This window comes from Syzygium oleosum, unplaced genomic scaffold, assembly GCF_021117445.2.
Source record: "Syzygium oleosum isolate NSW1041296 unplaced genomic scaffold, Sole_v2.1 Sole_v2.02, whole genome shotgun sequence".
Classification (NCBI taxonomy): Eukaryota; Viridiplantae; Streptophyta; class Magnoliopsida; order Myrtales; family Myrtaceae; genus Syzygium; species Syzygium oleosum.
In genome coordinates this window covers 21,277,616-21,300,498 of record NW_026607486.1, presented here as the reverse complement: position 1 = coordinate 21,300,498, position 22,883 = coordinate 21,277,616, and the positions used below count along the sequence as shown (strand labels likewise).

Sequence of the window (22,883 nt, the reverse complement as noted above, 5' to 3'; positions counted from 1 at the left end):
CTCGAAGGGATTGTGTTGTAATTAAGGACGAGATTATAACTTCCATATAATAGACCGTCCGAGTAAATCGGAATGTCTTATCGCTCGGTTGTAGTCGTTTCTTATCGTTTCCTCTTCAATAGAGATGTTTGTGATATCGTAAAAGTGTAAGGCCGCGACATGTGCGAACGTGGGTGCCGAGCTTGAGCGATGTTACGTGATACAAATAATTGCATCGCCTGGGACGATTGAAAGTTTGATGTGAGGGCGTACTATGATGCAGAAAGGAAACGAAAGAGCCCTGCCACCAAAATCCGGTGCGGAATCGCGTTGGTGGTGTGCAGCACGTGATTGAAAGTTCAAGAATCCCACTCTAAGCACATTTTGAAAAGCCATGCTCGTACCCTACCAAGAAATTTTAACCAAAAAAATTGAAAAAGTGTGAAAATAGTTCCTTTTTGGGCCTAGACAGATTGATATGAACGGTCAATTCACGTCGGACTCGTATGATCATCCCCACGACACGATCTGCATTCAATCCCTGTTTTTTTAAGTGGATTCAAATAGGACGGTGGTCGCAAAAAAAAAACGTTTGAATTATGTCAAATGATAACGTGACGTTTTGTAATTACTCGATATCTTCGTTTCAACGTGGACCGCAAGTTCCGTAAGTACAAACCAGTGCTCCACTTTAGGTACACGGTCAGAGCTTACTGTGCTCAATTTCAACAGCCAAAGTAGCCTCTTCGCTTCCTACACGCCACAGAGCTGTTATGCTGAAGATGGGGAACCTGGAGAATACCTGTTCAATATTTACCATTACTGGATTACCAGGTTGCTTTCCAACATCTGATATGTGCAAACTTTGTAATGAAAATGATACGGGGTGGTTCAGTTATGGCTCCGGCACTTACCGATAAAGTTAGTAACTCGATTACAGAATTGCTATCGCGAAATTCTATGAGCAAGAGGGATTTGATCCTCTCATTTCTTTCTGCATACACATATAGTGAAGTATCAAGAGAATTTGACCTGTACCAATTCGTGACCATAGCTACTCTCCTCTCCATGTATGGATGTTCTGTCCAGAGAGAGACAGACAGATACAGACAGAGAGAGGGAGAGGACTACAAATCCTCCGGCCTCACATCCCACCTTCTCTTGCGCTGGCCCTGCGGCCTTTGCTTCTCCATCCTGCTGATGAATTCTGTTAAGTATTCGGGCAGCAAGGGCGGTGTTAGTTGCATTATCTCCGCCTCTTCTTCGCCGCCAATCCAACCGTGGTAGCATCTACGGCTCCTTAGGTGAACACCGTTAGAGTCATGATCGCGCCTGACGTCTTCGCAGCCTCTTCTGTATCCTTCAAATCCTGGAGGACAATCTGGCATCGTAGAAAAAGAAATAGAAATGTAAAAGAAGTGTGAAATTTAATGTCAGCAGCTAAAGGATTACGTCAAACATCATTCCTGATTTGCTTGAAGACACTCTATCAACAGTTACAGCAACGTTAGGAGCATTAAACTGAACATGTTGAGCCCTCCACACAAGACACAAGTAGCCACACTGATGTCGGCTTGTAAACCCAAGCCTGTAGCGTCTTTCATTTGCAATTCCTGATAGCCCAACCTACCTTATAATTCCACGTTTCAACAGCTCGATGAACATTGAAAGTATTAGGCCAGATAGCAGCAGCGACTGAACATTGAGTAAGATTCGGTCCAACCCATCTCTATCATCTCCACAGAGAGAACAATTAGTGCATAAATAAAGGAAGCTGTCTTACTAATCAATCCTTTAGTTGAAGGACGATTGGGAACTTATACCCAAGCATTAGAAAAATTCTCCCGAATACAAGCATATTCAACCAAATTAGCTTCTGCCAAAGTACTTTGCGATGACTGCCTACAAAGCACTACTAATTAAGAATTTAGCATTAGAAACTTTAATCCAAATGATTCTATCAAGAGATTTTAGAATAAAATCCCACAAACAGCAGCTTGGACATCTGACATTTGATCACATCGAGCGGGAGGCCATAGCCATTCAATACCACAAATTGCATTAGAAACTTTGGCTTGGCAGAGGTAATAAAGCAGTTAATAAATTCGAGAGGCACACAGTCAACAAGAGGGCAAAGTGGGTGCCGCATATCAAACCGCAAATGAGTATCCAGTTCCTTCCCCAGCTCATAGTCATGCCAAACACAAGGCCTGCATTTATCTCTATGTAAATAGATTTTTCGCCAAGAAAATTGATGTAGGCATTTTGACAACCCATAAACTCTGCCTTCTAAGTTTGTAGGCAAGAACCCATGCAACCAAAAGAAAACCAGCTCTAGTAATCAGCGCCTACAAGAAATTCATGATACATGCTAAATTCCAGTTCACTAAATTTTTAGCGCTTAAGCGTCCTCATTTTAGGCAAGCGAAAATCTGACCGTGTAGCTTTACCTCCAAGAACATTCCTAAATCTGATCCACTCCACCGAAACCCGCTGCATTTTTAACTCTTAGGAGAATGGAAAACATTGCTTCAGTAGCTAAATTTTTATCTCCAAGCACACTGAATACAGAGACTATATTCAACTTCCTACGTCACAGAGAACAACAAGATTTTTATGTAGATCCTCTTATGTGGCATATACAAGATCAAGTTTCATCCAGATCAAAGCAGAAGAAATCACTCAAAATCTAGCAAACTAAGGGTACCATGCAATGGAATTCCAGAAAAACCCAAGCCTCCGGAAAAGAAAGGAAAAGAGAGCTACCACTTTGAAGAGTCGGCACAGCAGAAGTTAGCGGGAGAGCCTCATCCACTTGTGAAAAAGCTTCAGTGGCCTCAGTATCACTCATAGCAGCTTCAGCTTCATGTTCAGACGACACTACTCCACTAGAGGGCCCAACTACTAGCATTGTGGAGGTGTCTCCATCTTTTCTACTGCTTGTTGAAGCTTCGACCTTCAAAAAAGAAAAGGAAGTGGAACAAGTGTTAGCAGTGTGCTCGATTGAAAAGAAAACATTGTACATCCTTTGCATGGACATCTATGTTTCTGTTGCTAATCAACTCTTTTAGCACAAACAATGTATGTTTAATTAGAGACTCCAAGTAGAAGAGAAACAGAAGAATTTGATGGAATGCCGAAACTGAAGGCAAATGGAACCAGCAAGAAAATTTTGTTCTTCTATAGCTGCAGAATAGTTTGATTGAAAATGACACTCCCAACAATTTCAGGGATGAAACAGTTTCCATTTGTAAAGTTATGTCCAATAAGGGTAACTGTATCTCAAAGGAATACTAGAAAAATCTTTTTGCACATGCACACACATTAGTGATGTAATTTGCAAAGAATTCAGATTCCTATCTTACCGCATCACATTTCCAATCAATAAAAATCTAGGACTACAAATTCTTTTTGTTCCCCTTGCGTGCCAAGTACCATATAAATATGCTACACTCAGTTAAAATCGCAAAGAAGCCTACCGAGTATCACTTCACTTCTGCAGAGTAATCAGTTTTTAACGAGTTTGCTCATCAGAGCTATTTATTTATTTCTTTTATCGGTACATACAAGAAAGATGTTATAAGGGTCTAGAAATTATGGTCCTCAGACTATCATATCATCCATTGCAGGCACAAGAATCACATACTCATCAATCACCCTCCAGAATCTTAGCTCCTACAGTCTCAAGAGAATTATCTCAACGATGGATTAAGACAACAAACAAGGCATCATCAAAGTCTTGAATCAATACTGATTGCTCCTTTTAGTTATAAAATTCATCTTCTGAGGCATTTTGAAACAGCAGTCGTGCACAATCCTATTATTCGCCAAAACAATTCCTAGACTATTATTTACTATCGAATTCTTGTTCAGCAAAAGTTAGGCCTCCGACATATTGAAGTTTGTGGGTAATATGGCCCAATGCCCTCTACAAACTTCCTAACTAATTTTCGCTATTGTAACAGTTCAACTTAAATCCACAATTATCTTTCCAAGGAAATCAATATGAGATGAAAGACACATTTCTTTGCACCAGACCCCGACAACAGCAAAACATTTATATAATAGTCTTGGCAAATTGGAAAACCTTTTAGCCCATCGGCACAGACCCGAGATGCAATTCGAAAACTATCTTCACATCATTTTCACCGTTCCATCTCCAGTCCATTCAGCAAAGGAGCGACTTCTAGGCAAACTAGTAGTTTTCCACGAGAGCTCGAACAAAAGTAGACAGAAAGGCAAAACGGGAACGCCAGATTATAGAGAAAAAAGAGAATATTAAGCTTTTCAAGGCCAAAAGGTAAACTGACCTCCTTAGTCTCCCATTGATTCTGCTTCTCCAGAAGAGCTTCGATGAGCGCCATATACGCATCAACCTCAATGAAGTGCCATTCCCCTGTATAAACCTGGTAGGACGAAAAGGAAAAAAGTAAGAACAAGTTGTCGTCAGAACAGGTACAAGAAGCCAGGACGTAGATCAGAACACAAGCCCACCAACATGGTTCGTCATTCACGTCATACATAAAACCGAGGAAGACGATGTAGGAGGACAAGCCAAAAAAGATAAAAGAAAAAGAGAGGAAACCAACTTTGAGTAGCTCCCGAACAGTCTCGCGAACCATCCTCTCCGGAAAGCCGTACTGACGCATGGCGTCGAGGGCTGCGTCCATCCGCGTGTTTCGTGCATTTCTCTGCTTCTGCGAATAAGCATCATCGTAAGCGACGAAAGCCAAACGAACCGAAAAAAAAGAATAAAAAAAAAAACCCATTAACAACATTAAATACGCGAACGACCCAATGGGAGACGAAAGCTTGTTTAGCAACAAGTTGGACGCGGAACGCCGGTTCCTTCGACGGCAAGACAGAGCCCGTGCGAAGCTCGACGAAGCTCGACGTCGTAAAAGGATCGTCTTGAGAGAGAAAGGAGGAAAAGAAAATGGTGGGTCCCGGGAGAAGAGACCGGGGAAGCGCGACGAAGGAGCACGGAAGATCGAATCGGCGATGACCCGGCGGAAAGCGAGAAGGCCCGGAAGAGATAGAGAGAGAGAGAGAGAGAAAGGGTGAGAAAATGCGGGAAAAAAGGGAGGAGGAGAGACCTGTCTTGAGCGTCCGCGAGGCATCTCTCCAATGGAGTCCCTCCCCGTGAAAATTTTCCCGGAAAACACACGGGAAAATACGCAAGGCGGTCGAAATGGAAAAAGTGGAAGAGAGATAGAGAGAGAGAGAATGCAAGTTTGCAGCCACCTTTTTCATTTTCTTCTTTCTCAATTATTTTATGAAAAAATGACTAAAATAATCCCTTAACTTTGCCCTCAACTTTGCCTCAAAGTGACGTGATACATGAACATTTAATTTATTCAACGTGATCCATGAATTTTAACTTAATAAATAATATGATCATTGAATTTATAATTTATTCAATGTGGTCCTTGAACTTTTTGATACATATTCAATTTAATCCCTGATTAAATAATTCAGGGACTGGATTGAATTCAGGGATATTATAATTCAGGTACTTGATTGAGCATTTATTAAAAGTTCAAACATCGTATTGAACAAATTAAAAGTTTAGGGATCACATTGAATATTGGTTAAAGTTTAGGGACCACATTTAACACATACGTTAAGGCAAATTTCATAGACCATTTGAATAATTGTCCCTTATTTTAACATTTGAAGCCCGCTCGAATAAACAATCAGTTTAAATTTTTATTTCTTATCTTATTTAAATTATACGAAAAATACATTTTCATTTTTTTATTAGTGAAAAATCCTGAAATTTTCATCATTTACAAATATTAATACATCAATTCGCATATAATTTTTGTCGTTATTTTTTTATATTTGAATATGTTCTATGCTGTTAAGGGAAAAGAAAATTTTCACTTTTGACTAAACAGACCTGAATTGAAAGGGAAAAATAAGTGTTTCGACAAGTGAAGCCGAGAAATTAAGATATGCACGTACATATTGGATATTACAACAATGCTATATTTTGCGCCAATGATTTTATTTCAACGGCTGAAATTCTTGTCTCGTGCGAAAATTTGTATTTGTTAATTTCTCCTTATTTTAGCTTTTGGACTTGTTCATTTTCACTTACTCGCAATAAAACTCCGGCATACAAAAGGTCGACATGTACAAGATAAAATTAAAAGGAAAAAAAGAGTACGATGTAGAGATGCAACTTGAAATTCAATATTCATAATAAGGACGGTAATTATATATTTTGAAATGCTAAGGTGTCAACATGGAAAGTAAAATTGAGAACTACGCTTGTAAACTTTTCAACGAAGAGACATAATATTTTTTAGTTGCTTAAGAAGTCCCGAAGAATATGATCCATCCATCTCATAAGCAATTGCTACCCAAATCATTTAATTATTGGAAAAAAGTCACAAAAAATCCAAAATTATGCCAATTATGACATATTTACCTTAAACTTTTTTTGTGATATAAAAAACCCCAAACTTATACCTGTGTGACACATTTACCCCAAATTATTTTTTATCATACCAAAAACCCTAAACATATATCAGTGCGACATGTCACAAAAGAAAGTTTGGAATAGATGTGTCACGCTCTCAATGCATCATATTGGCACGAGTTTGAGGTTTTTTGTGTCACAAAAAAAGTTTGGAGTAAATGTGTCATAACGAGTATAGCTAAGGATTTTTTGTAATTTTTTTCTATTATTATTATCTGAGAATAAATGTATATTTCCTGATAAAATTTGATAAAACGTAACAAAGATTAAAAAAAAAACAAAATGGAATGGAAAATTACAAACCAACCAACCAGAGTCACCTTCTTCACTACAAATCTACAACTTGACATGTCAACCACTATCAAAACACACACACACACACACAATCCAACTTGACTGACACTGGAGAGGCGTGTGATCATGTGAAGAAGAAGAAGAAGAACCAGTTCAGTCAAACCGCAATTTCAAGTGAAAGAATTCCAGACATTGCAAGATCATTTTGTATTCATGTGCCTCCCCACACATGGCAAAATTTCCATCTTCCCCTCTGTGTAAAACCATGTGAAAGCGGATTCCATTAAAGGAGATTTCCCCAAACATATCAAATTCAATGCTGCAATTCAGAAAAGGGGAAATTTCTGATAAACCAGCTCAGATGCCAGCAAGTTTGCATTACTGGGTCAAGTCAACTTGCTTTTTGCGGACTCTTAAGAATTTATTCCCATTTCATTTTCGCAGCAGCCAGTTTTAGTATCAGCAAAGCCAATTACATGTTGCATTGTGAGGTCAATGGTGTGATGGGGAAGGGGGCTTGCACTGGTAACATTTAGCAAAGAGCCCAAACGTGTCCACTTGCTTGACGAAGTTGGTCATGCTCGCCCATCCTCCGAACCCGAACCCGACCACCAGGACCCAACCCACCACGAATGCGTTCACCACGTACATGCCAGTCCAGCTCGGCAGGAAAAATGGGGGCTTCTCGGCGGCGTTCTGCATGTGCGAATTCGATACATGTCAAATAAAAGAAAAAAACTGGACTTTCGATTAGCAATATATGTAGTTGTACTGCCTTAAGCAAGGACAATTCGTAGCATATCATCACTGACCTGCCGGGCAGAGGCCGACCGGTAAGTGACCATGTGGGCAGCGGCGGGGATGATGTAGACAGTGAAGCTGACCAAGAGGGCGCCCACGGCGGAGTTGATCGGCCCAAAGAAGGGGAAAATGATGGCCAGGAACCAGATGGGGATCACCACCGGCAGCCGGGCGAGCGCCCTCAAGAATATGCTCTTCGTGTGGTGCATCCCTATCACCTTCTCCCACACAAAGTAGAGCGGAGTGCACGCGAACCCAAATGTTATGAACTGGGATGCCAACAAAATCACGCATCAAGATCTTTGTCAAAGGATTCAATGGAAACTCATCTATAATACCGAATATATACATGTACGTATGTGAAAATATATAATAGACAGGAACCTGGTGGATGAGCATCAAAATGACAGCAGCATCGCGCCACCCAGAGTGAGGGAGGAGAGAGAAGGCGTTGGCATGGGTCAAGAGCTGGTCGCCAAAGGCCCAGTACACCGCTGCCGCCGATGGAATCGTGAGAGTGAACACGTACAGTGTGGCCAGCAGATATATGTACTTGAACTTTCTCGGCTTCCACATTGCGTCCATTATTTCGCTGTTACGATTTTATACTTAGTCGTTTAGTTTCATGAAGAAAAGGAAAGCTTGTCGACGATTATCATCGCCATTCGGTCTTATAAGACAATTCAACCCGAGTGATTGAAGTATTCTGCTACATTCACTATCAATGATCAATCAAGTACTGCTCCTTTTGAGTTTAATCACATGAACTTACATTCAAATTGTGATTGTGTAGTTACTTAGAAGAAATCAAGCACAAACACATACATTGAATGAGCATGAGACGGAGGAGGAACTCACACGGTGACGGCGTGTCCGCCAAAAGTGTAGAGGATATTGGTGGCGCCGGTGAAATACAGGACCAGCTTGGTCGGTCCAGAGTGGATCACACCCTCAACCTGCATCATTTTTTCAATTGGTATTTATATCAAAAATCAAAGAAATGAAATTCATTTAACAGGCCCGAAAGAGGATCGAATTCAGAAGCTCGGAGAAGAGCAAGAGAGAGATGAGACGCTATAATTACCTGGCCGTGAGCGATGGCCGCGGCGGTCAAGTACCAAGCGGTGTAGGTGGTCATGCCAAGGCCGAGGAAGGACCAAATCCGATAGTTGCGGAAGGAGGGGATGAACACGGTGGTCGCGCAGCATGCTCCGAATATGTACGTCCATGTCCTCTTGTCCAACCGGTCGTTGATATAGTATATGTTGCTGTAATGTAATGAACCCCCAAGACCATACATATGAACGAAAAAGACAGTAAAACATACAGATTGACTTAGTTGTCGTCTCAATTGAGCGAAAAGAAATCGCCAACTGATAATGAAATGACCAACCTTGCGCAGGCTATGAGCTGGATGACTGATCCAAAGAGGAGGAAAGTGCAGTTAGAAGCCAGCCCGATGGCTTTCCAGTAGGTACCAAGCAAACCATCCAGTACCTCGAACCACTGAACCAAAAAACAAAGGCAAATCAATTTCGAGATTCACCCAGTTCAGCGATTTTAATTAGATGAATGAGGAAACATGCTCTTTGTTTGGTGCGTGGCAATTCTTGAATAGAGATGGACCTGAATGACATGGTTCTTGAAGCTGTGATTCTCTTTCTCTTTCCTGGTTCGGTACTCGACGTAGAGCACACTGATGAGATAAGCCGTCCAGCTCCCCAGGATTCCATAGAAAATCTGCAGAACTATCCCGGAAAGCATCCCAAGCTGAGAGAACGAATAGGGCAGTGTCAACAGCACCTGCGCCACCTGCGTAATGTCCCAAGCGAGAAAAACAGAATGGATGAGAGTCGTATCAAAATTGATCAAACTTTTTGACTTGTGAACAAAAGGCAGGTCTTCAATTTGAGGCGAGATCACTGCAGAAGTCATCACATGTCCAAGAAAATGGTTGTTGGGCACAAGAATTAAGTCTACCTGATTGGAGGCACAGCTGAACCAAGCATCATACGCAGACCCGCCATGCCAGAGGAGGTTTTTGAGGCCAAACTTGGAGTCATCTGTTTGCTCCTTTTCTTCTTCTTCAACTCTGTCTCTCTGTCCAGCGTCGGTGAAGCTAGAGACCATCGCTTCTTCGGCTTGCTTCTGAGACAACATTTTCTCCTCTTTGTCCCACGGCCAAATCAAGCCTCTGAAGACGCAAAAACAAACCAGTGAATGACACAGACCAACGAGAAGATAAAATGCAGGCCTGTAATCAAAAGAGCCTGTGTCAAAAAGAAAATTCAAAAGAGCCGGCGCATGTGAGAGAGAAACAGAGAGCAGACCCAAAACTCAAACGCGTCCGTTGGTCTGTTCTTCGCACATATGTTTAAATGGGTAGCATAATGATCTCTCTGTCTGACAGATGTGTACAGCTCCTAACGTAGTCAATGCCCTTAAAAGGCTTGCCACTCTTTCTCAAGAAAACAGAGGAAGTATATCGTCCAAAATTTCCAATTCAGGGAGGATAAGATTTAAAATAGGAGGCAAATAAATTTGTTTCTAGTCCAGAAAAGGTAGGTTTGGTGTTTGACAAGAAATCCCGAACTCCCAAAAACCGAGAGAAGTGTTCTGAAGACGGAGGCCCGAGATCTGACAAGAAGAGCACCCTAAACAGGGGGAAAACAGGGGATTCCTTTACGTGCAAAAGAGCATGAGCATTGCTGTATATATAGGAACGTGTCGGTCGTTGTTGGACCAGAGAAAAAGAGGACTGAAGCAGGAAAGAAATCTCCCTCTTTCCTCTTTCCTCTGTCTCTCTCTCTCTCTCTCTCTCTCTCTCTCTCTCTCTCTCTCTCTCAGTATTCTTTCATTTTTTTGGGTGGTAACAGTTGCATGGACTTTCGTAACTTCTGTAGTATGCTCTGTTCTTGGAAAATGTCTCGAAGATTATTTTTTTTTTTGGCCCCTTTCTCAGCATGTTACTCTGCAGTCTCTTGGCTTATTCAATCAATGGATGAATCTCCGAAGCCCAGATCTAGATCGGAGTAAAATATTCCACGAATTGATCTTCTTTCTTCTTTTCACCTATTGCTAGACTGTCACGTCCGGCTATGGTTGCATCCTACAATTTAAAGAAGTTTTAAGAGCACAAAAATAGAGAGGATCGTCAAAGATCTTTATTTCTATGTTAGTAACGAATTTCAGTTCAAATGGTGTGCGATATTTACGAAACTTTCAGCTGTATCATGATTTTGAGTATTATGTCTACAGTGACGTGTTATTATGAGAAGCACGGTTCAAGCAAGTAAGAAAGAAAGTTGACATTGAAAACTTTTCGGTCCTTGGCTTATACAAAGAGCAAGGTATGGAAGTAACAGCAGGAGAAGTCTACCTTCTATAATTGATTATTACCATGATTATAGAGGTATGTTCATGGAGTTCTGAGATTTTAAGGATTGGAATTTTGGCGAGCTACCATAATGATTATAAAGGTGAGATTTTGATTGTATACTTTCGTATGCAATTTGAGAAATCGATGCAATTAGTGGATGGAGGGGCCTCCTTCTCAATAAGGTCCCTCTCTCTCTCTCCCTGATCTTTTTCTTCTTATTTTTTAATTACCCTCTTGATTATTTTACAATAAGTTCGGAGGTAAATGAAAGGGACAATGGCACAAATAATCCCTGAAGTTTAGTCCATTTTGCATTGTGATTTATGAACTTTTAATTTATTCAGTGTGGTCCATGTAGTCATGGCCACGGTTAGGAACCGACAGGTTCCGGTTCGGAACCGGCGATTCCGGTTCGTGGCCAAGTATGAACCGGACGGTTCCAGGCCGGTTCCGGTTCCGGTTCAGGTTCGGAACCGGTCGGTTCGGAACTGGTTCCGGGCCGGTTCATAATTTTTCTTTTCTGTTTTTTTTCTTTTTCTTTTCCTTTTCTTTTTTTTTTCTTTTCTTCCTCCGCCGGCCATAGCCGGCGCCGGCGGAGGTCGCCGGCCTCAGGCGAGGCCGCCCTTGCCGGCGTCGGGCGAGGGCCGGCCTCGCTGGGGGGCGAGGCCGGCCTTGCCGGATCGAGCGAGGGCTCGACCTCGTCGGCGTCGGGCGAGGCCGACCTCGCCTGCAACGGCGAGGCGGGCCTTGCCCGACGCCGGCCTCGCCCGACGCCGGCAAGGTCGAACCCTCGCCAGATCTGGCGAGGCTCGACCTCGCCTGCAACTGGCGAGGCCGGCCTCGCCCGACGCCGGCGAGGTCGAACCCTCGCCAGATCTGCAGCTTCTTCTTTTTTTTTTTTTTTGAACCGGAACCGGGCCCATGCCCTACGGGCCCGGTTCCGGTTCCAAACCGCGAGCCCGGTCAATGGGCGGGGCCCGGGTTTGACCGGGCCGGTTCCGGTCCGATTCCGGGCCGAAACTGGCCCGTGGCCATGACTAGGTCCATGAACTTCAGCCAAATGTGCTATGTCGTCCCTGAACTTTCAATTAATCCAATATAGTCTCTGGACTTTTGATACGTGTTCAATTTAGTTCCTCAATTATATGAAAACTTTAGATATTGTCCTTGAACTTAAATTACTTGAAGGATAACATTCAACATTTTCATATAGTTCGGAGACTAAATTGAACATGTACCAAAAATTTAGGGACCACAACATTGAACAAATTAAAAGTTCATGGACCACATTACACGTTGAGTCAAAGTTCATGGATTATGTAGGTCAATATCCCTAAATGGAATTATAGTCTGAATGAGCGAGGCTAATCCGGTATGATTGCATCTATGATTCCCCATCTGATCGACAAGATGCGCATCTCAAGACAAATAGAAAAGGTTATAAGAACTTATTATTTTTCTTTGTAGAGTAGTGTGGATTTGCATTCCCTGTCCTAGCACAGAAAAGAGCCATCTTCGGGGTAGGAGGAAGAAGGGTGCATTCGCTTGAATTCCAGCTCTCGAGAGGTGAAGTTCGACATGGAGTATCACCCAAGAGTCTCTTGCCTATGAGCATTTTCATAATGTCTATGTTCCATTTTGATTTTGACACTGCCATTCTGACTGGATCGAACTTCCACCCGGGGGCAACGTGAAGATGGGTCACTCATTGAAGTGCATACGATTTAGGTTTATCTGAGGGTTTGAGCAGAGACAGCGAGAACCTCTTGATGTCATGTTAATGATTCCTCCTCATCCTATCGCAAAGTGCAAAAGCAATCCAAAAATGGAAAAGGTTAATATCACGAAAAATCCTAAACTGATACACATGTGATAATTTTACCACAAATTAAATTTTTTATCACGAAAAACCCCGACTGTTACACTTGTGATAATTTTACCCCAAATTAAATTTTTTATCACGAAAAACCCCAAATTGATACACATATGACAATCCGTTAAATTGGATTATCACAAATTGATAAACATATGACAAACAGAGTGATAAAACTCCAAATTGGTACACCAGTCAACTGCTACAACTTGAATTATGATTAGGCATTTAAACAAGCGAGCCGTATTCAAACAATAATAGAAGTCCGTCATACAAACAAATACACGAACTTCGCAAATCAATTTAATTTTTCCCAATGCTCTAAACTTATTTTTTGAACAAAGACTGCAGATTAACATAAGTATTGACTTTTCATCAACAGTAAGAATACTGCTCACACCGAATTTTGTGTTTGTCTCATGTAATTTTCCATACGTTGCTCTCATCTTTATTTAGCCTGGCTTAATGAAGCATTTTGGTCTTGTTTTAAACAGAAGATGACGTTTCTAAGTTTCCGCTCGAGAACGACGGAACAATGCAATGTTCTGTTATATAGACGATAGGGTAACACTGTTAGTAAAATCTAAATCCTACTGGTAAATTCATACAACTGGTAATTTGTTGTTCAAGTACTCACATGTAATTTACGATCGATGGGCGGCTTACTCCTATCATGTAATAATAAATTATTAAAATTGTTTTATACATTTACCACTCAAAAATAAATCTAGTGGTGTAAATAACAAGTTAACATTGAAATTAATGACATATATACAATACATGGATATGCTTTTTAAGGTAGTAAGTTATCAGCAGACTAATTAATTTGCCACTGAAATTATTCCACTGGGAATTTAAAAGCATCAATAGTCCATTCATAATTTTTTATGGTGGTAAAATTATTGTGTTGGTAACTTATTAACAAATGAAGGGGACAGCTTACAAAATTTAAGAACAACGAGTAATCTACTATTGGAATTGAGGATTATAAAATGATCATTTCATTCATCACTTACCAACGGTTGATCGGACTAAAAAGTCCCCAGTAGTTCACTTACTAAAGGCATTTCAAATTTGCTATCGGTCATTCAAATTTGACGCCGAGGGAGACTCGACTCGTGGAAAGCACGATGGATGCAATGGCAATCGCAAAAATGAAGCGAACGAAATTGTGAGTTCGCAGAACTAAAAGCCCACGAGTTGCATAACTCAAAGCAGTAGTGGACTGAACTGTTGTGTAGGGAGATTAAGAAGGGATGAGTGATAGGATGCATCACAATTCAGGTGTGGTTTAGCCACCTAATCGGCAATAGATTTATAGAGGGTCAGGATTTTGAGAGAGACAGAGAGAGAGGCACTTGTTTTGATTTCAAAAGTCATTTATCTGCATCGACTTGGCAAAAGCGAGTGGACAAGTCGGGTGCTAAGCACTCAGATTTATTGATTACATTCATGATTAATCTGCAAAATAGGTAGCCATTTATTCCTCTTAGCGTTCTGCTGCAACCCTCACCGGCTGCTTGTGGTTGTAAAACACGATCTGGAAAATTGAGCGTCCTTTTCTGTTTGGTTGATTTTTTCTTCCCTTCGCTAGACTTCTTTCTGGTCATCATCATTAAAGTAAAAGGGCCATGAAGAAAAAGGAGACAAAATGACATGGCATCTTTTAACTAATGTCCTGATAATCAACCTCTGGCAGATTAGTGGTTTGCATAAAGTAGACAGATTAGTGGCAAATTGACTTTGAGTCCTCCGCTATTCCCCCGCGCTTTGGTTTGAGACCAACTGATAAGTTGTTTCCAAAATTTTCATAAAGTCAGACTAAAAATGAGAAAAACGCCTTCTCTTGGATTCAAATGAAAACAATTCTTATGAACTTTTACCGAACACACTGATCTTGGAAATCGAAAACAAAAAACCGACGACTTTTCTATTACCAAACATGGCCCGAGATTTTGATTCCACGTAAGTCTAGTAGACCACGTTTAGTTTTCAAGGATCCCATTCTTCTTTGCAAGAAAATGACATGGCATCTTTTAACTAATATCCTGATAATCAACCTCGGGCAGATTAGAGGTTTGCATAAAGTAGACTAATCAGTAGCAGATTGACTTGAGTCCACCACCACTCCCCCCGTGTTTTGGTTTGAGACCAACTAATAAGTTTTCCAAAGTTATCAAAGAGTCGAGCTAAAAATGAGAAAACACCTTCCCCTGGATCAGATGAAAACACTAACTGAGAATTTTTACTAAACACACTTATCTTGATAATTGAAAATGAAAAACCGGCGACTTTTCTTTAACCAAACAGGACCCGAGATTTTGATTCCATGTAAGCCTAGTAGACCACGTTCAGTTTCCAAGGATCCCACCCTTCCTTGCAAGAAAACGACATGGCATCTTTTAACTATTATCCTGATAATCAACCTCGGGCAGATTAGTGGTTTGCAAAAAGCAGACAGATTAGTGGCCGATTGACTTGAGTCCACCACCACTCCCCCGTGTTTTGGTTTGAGACCAACTAATAAGTTGTTTCTAAAGTCTTTAAAAAGTCAGGCTAGGGGCCCGTTTGGCAAGTTGCCAAATAGTGAAAATTTCTATTCTTTTGTTTCCAGAATCAGTTTGGGAACAGAAATCCGTTTGTTAAATTTTTTGTGCCTAGGCACAAATTTGCAAAAAATTGTTCCCACAATCAGTTTTGGAACAGAATCAAGAAGCAAAAAAAAGTAGCTTCTTGATTCTAGGAGCAATTTTTCCATTTCTGATTCTTATTGGTTTGTTGTTCTTCTCCTGCCGCTGGCAACCGGCCACAGGCCAGGGCCGGCGAGAGTGGCTCGCAGCCGCGACAACGAGGCCTCGCCTAGCCATGGCGAGGCCGATCTCGTTATCGCGACCTAGGCGAGGGAGATAGGTCGCGATGGCGAGGTCGGCCTCACCAGATCTGGGCGAAGTCGAACCTCACCCAGCCAAGGTGAGGCCGACCTCGCCGTCGTGACCCAGGCGAGGGAGATGGGTTGTGATGGCAAGGTTGGCCTCGCCTTGGCTGGGCGAGGCTCGACCTCGCCCAGATCTGGCGATGCCGACCTCGCCGTCGCGACCGGTGAGGGCCGCGACTCCCTCGCCGGCCCTAGCCTGTGGTCGGTCGCAGGCGCCGGCAACCGGCAATGGCCAAGGAAGGGAAGGGAACGAAAGAAAAAAGAAAGAAAAAAAAAAGAAAGAAATATTAAAAAATTCAAAATATTATTAATAAAAAAAATTGTATAGTTACCAAATGTATTTCTGTTCTTTTTCTTTTCTAAGAATAAAAATTTTGGGCAGTTACCAAACGCCTTCAAATGCTTCAAAATTGTTTTCGGGCACGGAATCAAAAAGAATCACTTCTAAGCAGAATCAGTTTTCGAGTACATAATCATTACCATGCGCACCCTAAAAATCCCTTGGATTCAAATGAAAACAATTTATGAGAATATTTTCCAAACACACTGATCTTGGAAATTGAAAACGAAAAACCGACGACTTTCCTTTAACCAAATAGGGCCCGAGATTTTGATTCCACGTAAAAGCCTAATAGACCAAGTTCAATTTTCAAGGAGCTTAGTTTTGGCAGTCTCTTCAACAGAAATTTCCTCCAACCGACCTTCGATTTATGAGATCTTAAAAAAAAATTATGCATTTAGATAATCCAACTTAAAAAACAAGTCCGACCACTACTCTAAAGTACACAACGACTATCTTTCTTGGTCGACTTAATGTTCGAACATATCTTCGACACTATATAACACGGCATGACACGAGAGGTGGAAATCACCATACTTAGGTCCACCATTGAACCGATCACTTGAACCAATTTTCTTTTCAATGATGCGAGAGATGAAAATCACCCCAACCATTCTTTTCTGTTTTATACTCTCTGTGTGTGAATTCCATATGCTGAGGTCTCCATGGCTCGTAGATGCACTGGGCAGATTTTCTTATTTTTTTAACACTGATTATGAGTCTGATGTAGTTTTAGTGCCCGTTGTCCAGTTTGTGTGAGTGCTGGACAGACGGCGTTCGTGATGTTGTTGGTTCAAAAGGCCTCGAACGGTCCCGAGTCGTCGTGGCCTTTACGTGTTTGCACCGTTTGCATGGCATTTTAGTGTTCGCACCGTTTGCATGTCATTTCAGTGTTCGTATCACATTTTAAAGTAAATTCTAGCTTCGTGTTTGATTTCTTTTCTCATGGCATGCATTTAGTATAGTTTAGATTTCAAATCGTATTTGTCATGAAGGGAAATGAAAAAGACAAAAAAAAGTGATAAATGAAAAAAGAAAAAAAATCGAAAGTGCATATAGATAAAAATTGCATCTTAAGACTTAGTTTAATTCGAGCTTAGTTTTGTATTATTTGGTTTAGTTTAATTTGAGCTTAGTTTTGTATTATTTGGTTTTATATCTCATTGTCATCATCAAGCTTAGAAAATATGCATTCCTTAGTCTTGGTTTATCGCACGTTTAATACTATGCATAATTCATGGAATCTTGTCCCAAGGCTTAATAGAAAAGAAATGTTAAATTTTTGCCCGATACGGCTCGGGATTTGCTTACCACAATTTATTTGTGATGACATCGTTGTCCTTTATTTGATTAATGTATTGTTTTGATTTGTTATATGAGTATCCTTTCATGATAATTTAGATTAACATGTTCTGAGAAAAATATAAGAAAAACGATGAGAGAGATTGCATGAAAACTTGTCCATAAAAGAGTTAATATCTAGGGTAATCAAGTTCCTAAACCATCAAATTATGGCTCGTGGAAGAAAGATAAGCTCCCACCACATTTTCCTTGACCTCTAATCAACTCATAATAGATTAGTGGCCGGTGAGGCTCGAGCTCACCGGAATCAAGCGAGCTCGCCTCAGCCTTGCTGGCCTGTGGCGAGGCTCGACCTCACTGACCTTTAGCGAGGTCGAGCTCGCCCGCCCGGCGAGGTGGAGCCTCTCCCAAGGCCTGCGAGCTCGAGCTCGAGCTCGAGCTCACCTGTGGCCAATCGCCAAAGAAGAAGGAAAAAGAAAAATAAATAAATTAACAATAATTAAAATTTTGAATTTTTTTTAAAAGAAAAAAAACAAACAAAAAAATTATTAAAAATAGTGCACGGGGGAAAATCAAATTAAATTTTCCATATCAAACAGCGAAAAATATTTTTTAGTTTATTTTCAGACTTCAGCCAAATACCGGAAAATATTGTAAATGACTTTCTAGAAAATATTTTCTAAAAATGTCACACTTTCGAGAAATATTTTCCAGAAACGGCAGTAGTGCTCATAATAAGAAGAGTCCCATTAAACTTTTCACGAGGATAAACGTTGAAATCATCGAAAGCTTCTTTTGGCTTTCTTACGAAAATAAAATATGTTAGGTACAAGCCTTTTACCAACTATTTCTCTAAAACCGTTTGCTTTTCGCCAACGTCTCTGCCTTCACATCCCCTACAGGACTGTATGAAGGATCCCACGACTCCTGTTAAAACGTAAGTTTCTCAAAATGAACAAGACCGACACCATCGAGATGATGAGAAAACTGCACACGGTGACACAAAAGCTAGCCGCATCGGTCGTCGATGATTTTCAATAACAGGTGCTGTTTACTTTGATATAGAATTTCGGTCTTAATATGCAATGGAAATAAAATGGAACCAGCTTTCTAGAGCAACCGGTTGACACGATATTCCAATTGATGCTCACAGTAATGTATCTATGGAAAAAGAATCAATGTAGATGGCTGAAAGTGAGAGCATGTATATATACATCATTGACTTACATTTCTATACCAACATTCAAGCAATTAAGAAGATGAAAATCATCAGGAAAAATATCAAGATGGCAAATATCTTTATCATGAGCCACCTATTGGATGATATTTGATTGAGATGCCTCAACAAAGCGCTGCGAGCTCCTTCTACATTCACCAAGGACTCCTCCATATTGTCGTCAATCCTGCTTGCACCGTTGAAGGGGACCATCATGAAAGAGTTCACATTGTAAGTTCAACAAAATGACTTGCAAGAAGACAAGCTCCAAAATGCACTATTAATCATCCCTCATGGCTTCTACTCGTTTCCTATTTTGTATTGATTTAGGGCAGCATACAGAGTATGATTGTTATAGAGAAGGGGCAAACCTAATAGCCACTTCGCCTTGCTGTGCAACCATCGAAGCCAAATGCGTAAATATGCCGCCTAGTTCAGATATTGTGGATTCCACGTTGTGAAGAGCAGTTGCACGACTTTGAGAATAGTTTTCTTGCTGAGGAACCACCTGCTGCAACATGGACATCTCCATGGAGTCGGATGGACTATTATCCACTGCTAATCTCCGTCTGAGCAGCAAAAAGTTGTTAATCAACATGAAAAGTTCAGATAATATATATATATATATATATAGAGAGAGAGAGAGAGAGAGAGAGAGAGAGAGAGAGAGAGAGAGAGAGAGAGAGTGAGAGAGAGAGTTAGAGAACAGTTTCGCTCGGCACAACTAATAATTGCGTGATTATCTAGTAATCATCACTTTACTGCTGGTGTGCACGGTGCATATGCAGAAAATTAAGGAACTTTTGTCGCACCAAGTAGCGATGCAAAGTCTAGTTCACTATGCAAAACCACCTTCTGCAGTCTTTTTGACAGTGAGTATATGGCATAAGATATATATTACTAAGTAGATTGAAGTTGGGAGGGCTGCAATCCAACCATCCAATGTCAATCCATTCAAAGATGAAGTTCTTCAGGTAGCATCTGATACAGCTAAAAATCAAGTCCAGCTCTCTTTAAATCGATACTGGCTACATTATATCAAGAGAGCAATGCACTCTCAATATTTCACCATAAGGCAGAGTGGGCTGGGGTAGCAATTTGTGTTTAAATGTTGGCCTAAAGTTTTCTCATGTAGTCTTCTACATTCCATCTAACAGTAGATCTGTTCCTCTCATTGCATATGCTCCGAAATTTGTTTGCATCTAACTACACAACCTGCCGGAGATTGGATAAGACTTTGAAAAGGTACTAATGTCAACGGAAACGTTTTCAGAGTTTCATTGTTTTACATTGTAGCCACGGCATCATATAATGCCAACTACTATATAATGAATCAATATATAAAATATTGCAGAGTGTTTTCACCGAACCATGCTAAAAGTATTGCTTTCTCTTCTTTGAAGAAAGTATTGACGAAGCCACAGGTTAGCTTGTAAGATGATGTGAGACATACCTCAATTGGTTGCCAACTTGAGATCCATTTGAAGGCAATCTGAGCAGTCGTGAAGAGGCAGAGGTGAGGCCAAATAGATGGAGAGAGAAAATTTAATACCAATAATTAGATGGTGAAGCAATTTTTACAGATGTAAAGAATGTGGGAAAGATGCACAGTATTGACAACTTATATATAGTAACCGTACCAAGGAAAAACAAATTATTGATGCTGAAGAGATTCTAAATATAGGAAAAACTAAAATGCTGTTGCATAATAGGATCTAGTGTTCCATTCTTCGCAAATCTAATAAACATAACCAGTCCAACCTCTATGCCACCAGTTTTTCAACAAGTGTTGTATGTTGCATAATTTACAAGACATTAAAACATCATGCAATCTAGGAATATCGAAAAGAAAATTCTCAAGGGACGTAACTTATGGGCAAGACATAAAAAATGGATAAATCCCTTTGCAAGAGTTAAGTTTAATCTCCTTGATGTTCCACCGTCTACGCATATTGCGCGCTCTTACTTAATCTCCTTGCTAGAGTTAATTGTTACTGCACAATCTCATTTACATGTGGTCAAGCCAACCAAGGTTCCAAAGAATCCGAACAAATACTCACGCTGCTTGGGGTGGACTTCCAGATTCATTGGATGCACTTGACCAAGGAGGAGGCTCAGTCACAGGCTTAGTATGCTGCTTAAAATGGTTTTCTCTTGATGCATTGGCAGAGAACATCTGTCTCCGGTTTTCATGAGCCTTGATATTCTGATACAGAAAACTGTGTATGAGAACATGGAAGGAGAGCTGAACCACATCAAGTTAAACATGAAGACCTGCTCAAATTAATAGCGAACCTGAGTTCTTGTTTTCAAAACATCCTGGAGGTGTTTTGTAGTTCCCATAAGTTTGCTTTTCAGGTCATCACAAACAGTGGTTGAATGGACAGCTCTATCTTCTGAATAGTTGCCGCCACTCATTTCAATATTTTGAAGGGTCTGCAAATCTTGAAGGGCGATGTTTAGTGCTGTGATGTCATCCTTAATCAATGAAGTCAGTTGTTGTATTTCGACTGTGGGGTCATCAAACATAGATGACCTTTTTGCCACTGCATTTGACAAAATCGTCGAACAAAACCACCGCTTAGCATAAACACCACAACTCTAAATTTATCCAGATTCACTATAATGACGACTTCTGAGTTTGCAATAAGTAATTTCAGCAACCAAAAGGGGGAAAAACCAACACAGTTGCAGAAGACTTCCACTCAGAACTGACCGCTAACAAGAAGAAAAATCAGGAACTCATAACAATGATATTAATTTATCACAAGAATATTACAGCATAAGTCTGATCTTAAATGACTTTATCTTCTTGCGAACTCCGGATAGAGTGTATATATATGTTTACAGTTGCAAGATCATCTAAATTAGCATCATCAAATGCAGATGTGATGCTAACACATTACCAGAAGAAGAAAATAGAAAAGGTCCAACACTCTCACTTCAAAGCATAGTAAGAACATCCTAGTTGCTTGTTCAACATCGGGAATCCTGAATATCGAGCAATCTATAAACTGGATCTTGTAACCAGCTCATGAATCATTAGAGGGTAATACCAGACTGCTTGCGATTGGGATGTCGACAGATTTATTTCAGTGACGCGCCATCATCCATAGAGACAAAAAAGAAGCAACAACTATGACAGATGTAGTGTGGTATTTGCCATTTGACTATAAATCTATCTCAAGTCACATGAATTACAATGTGTATCGATCATCATCCAGGAAATATATTCGATATCGTAACATCCCAAGTAATCATGTAGCTTTTGAACTGAGAAATCTTGTGCAGTGGAGCGGATCAGGACCTACCGATTCACTCTCCCAACTAAACTCTATCGATCTCAATCAAGCTATAAACACCACTTTCACAGCAAAATCGATCAGAACCACAACACCTAAACAACACCAACACACAAACAATGCTAACTAACACCGAAACGTACGATTTGGCATGGACAGAACCTCTCGCGATCCAAAACCGTCCATTAATCGCACGGATAGCATCTAAGTTTCCACAAGACCGATCGAAACAACATCCCAAACGCGGTCGAAGCAGCAACGAAAGGGAGAAAAGGCGCGAACGATGCCGAAGCAAGCGAGGCGGCCACGTACATTTGGCGAGCCTGGCGATCTTCTGCGAGGTCTCGCTGATGCCCAGCCCGATCCGAGCGGCTCTCTTGTTGAACTCGGATCTGGCGGAGGCCGGGGACGCATCGCTCGGCGCGCCGGCGCGGGCCTCCGGCGGATTGACGGCGGCGGGGGCTCCGCCGATCTTCTGGAGGGTTTCGGTGAGGGAGCGGAACTCCGACGTCCGGTCCCTGTAGGAGGAGGACGCCATGGGAAGTGGATCGGATTTTCGCCGGAATCTGGACGGATCTCTACATGGCTTGGTGTGTTCGCCAGGGGGAAAAATTGCGGGCAGCTGACATGAGCTGGGTGCCTCGGGGAGCGCACGTATGGGCGAGGGAAAACGGTTTGCGGTTTGGATCGGTTCGGTTCGATTGATCCGTGTGGTCCGCATTCTGTGGGCCGGACCGGTTCGGTTAGACTCTTTTAGGCTAAATCGAACCGCGGTTCTTATATTTATATATTTTCTGATGGTACAGTGACATAAATGGTTCATGAACTTTTGTCTAATATGCACTATGCAATGTGATACCTGAACTTTATGCAATGCGGTAACTGAAATTTTAATTTGTAATGTGGTCCTTGAACATTTAATTTGTTCTTTGTGGTCCCTAAACTTTTGGTACGTGTTTAATATAGTCTCTGAAC

General features: G+C 41.1%; 3 protein-coding genes across 6 annotated transcripts; all 3 read right to left on the bottom strand.

Moving 5' to 3' along the window:
* Positions 1 to 814: 814 nt before the first annotated feature.
* On the bottom strand, positions 815 to 5,191 carry LOC115664518 (uncharacterized). Of its 4 annotated transcripts, none has more exons than XM_056305615.1 (5): positions 5,076 to 5,191; positions 4,569 to 4,676; positions 4,290 to 4,385; positions 2,746 to 2,935; positions 815 to 1,360 (listed from the first exon to the last, which is right to left on the bottom strand). In XM_056305615.1, the coding sequence occupies exons 1-5, from the start codon at positions 5,097 to 5,099 to the stop codon at positions 1,107 to 1,109; spliced, it is 672 nt and encodes a 223-aa protein (XP_056161590.1). In that variant the 5' UTR covers positions 5,100 to 5,191; the 3' UTR covers positions 815 to 1,106. The 4 variants fall into 4 exon arrangements, with proteins under 4 accessions (XP_056161590.1, XP_056161596.1, XP_056161599.1 ...); XM_056305621.1 differs by having other exon boundaries at positions 4,569 to 4,670; positions 5,076 to 5,160; XM_056305624.1 differs by lacking the exon at positions 5,076 to 5,191 and adding an exon at positions 4,774 to 5,003.
* A 1,721-nt stretch (positions 5,192 to 6,912) lies between these two features.
* Positions 6,913 to 10,123, bottom strand: LOC115664520 (auxin transporter-like protein 2). Its single transcript, XM_030586443.2, has 9 exons — positions 9,892 to 10,123; positions 9,542 to 9,755; positions 9,188 to 9,373; positions 8,955 to 9,067; positions 8,646 to 8,829; positions 8,420 to 8,517; positions 7,946 to 8,153; positions 7,573 to 7,830; positions 6,913 to 7,456 (listed from the first exon to the last, which is right to left on the bottom strand). The coding sequence occupies exons 2-9, from the start codon at positions 9,719 to 9,721 to the stop codon at positions 7,253 to 7,255; spliced, it is 1,431 nt and encodes a 476-aa protein (XP_030442303.1). The 5' UTR covers positions 9,722 to 9,755; positions 9,892 to 10,123; the 3' UTR covers positions 6,913 to 7,252.
* Positions 10,124 to 18,575: 8,452 nt separating this feature from the next.
* Positions 18,576 to 22,530, bottom strand: LOC115673065 (syntaxin-31). Its single transcript, XM_030595107.2, has 6 exons — positions 22,221 to 22,530; positions 20,902 to 21,152; positions 20,667 to 20,812; positions 20,060 to 20,098; positions 18,978 to 19,175; positions 18,576 to 18,793 (listed from the first exon to the last, which is right to left on the bottom strand). The coding sequence occupies exons 1-6, from the start codon at positions 22,444 to 22,446 to the stop codon at positions 18,634 to 18,636; spliced, it is 1,020 nt and encodes a 339-aa protein (XP_030450967.1). The 5' UTR covers positions 22,447 to 22,530; the 3' UTR covers positions 18,576 to 18,633.
* Between the last annotated feature and the right edge of the window lie 353 nt (positions 22,531 to 22,883).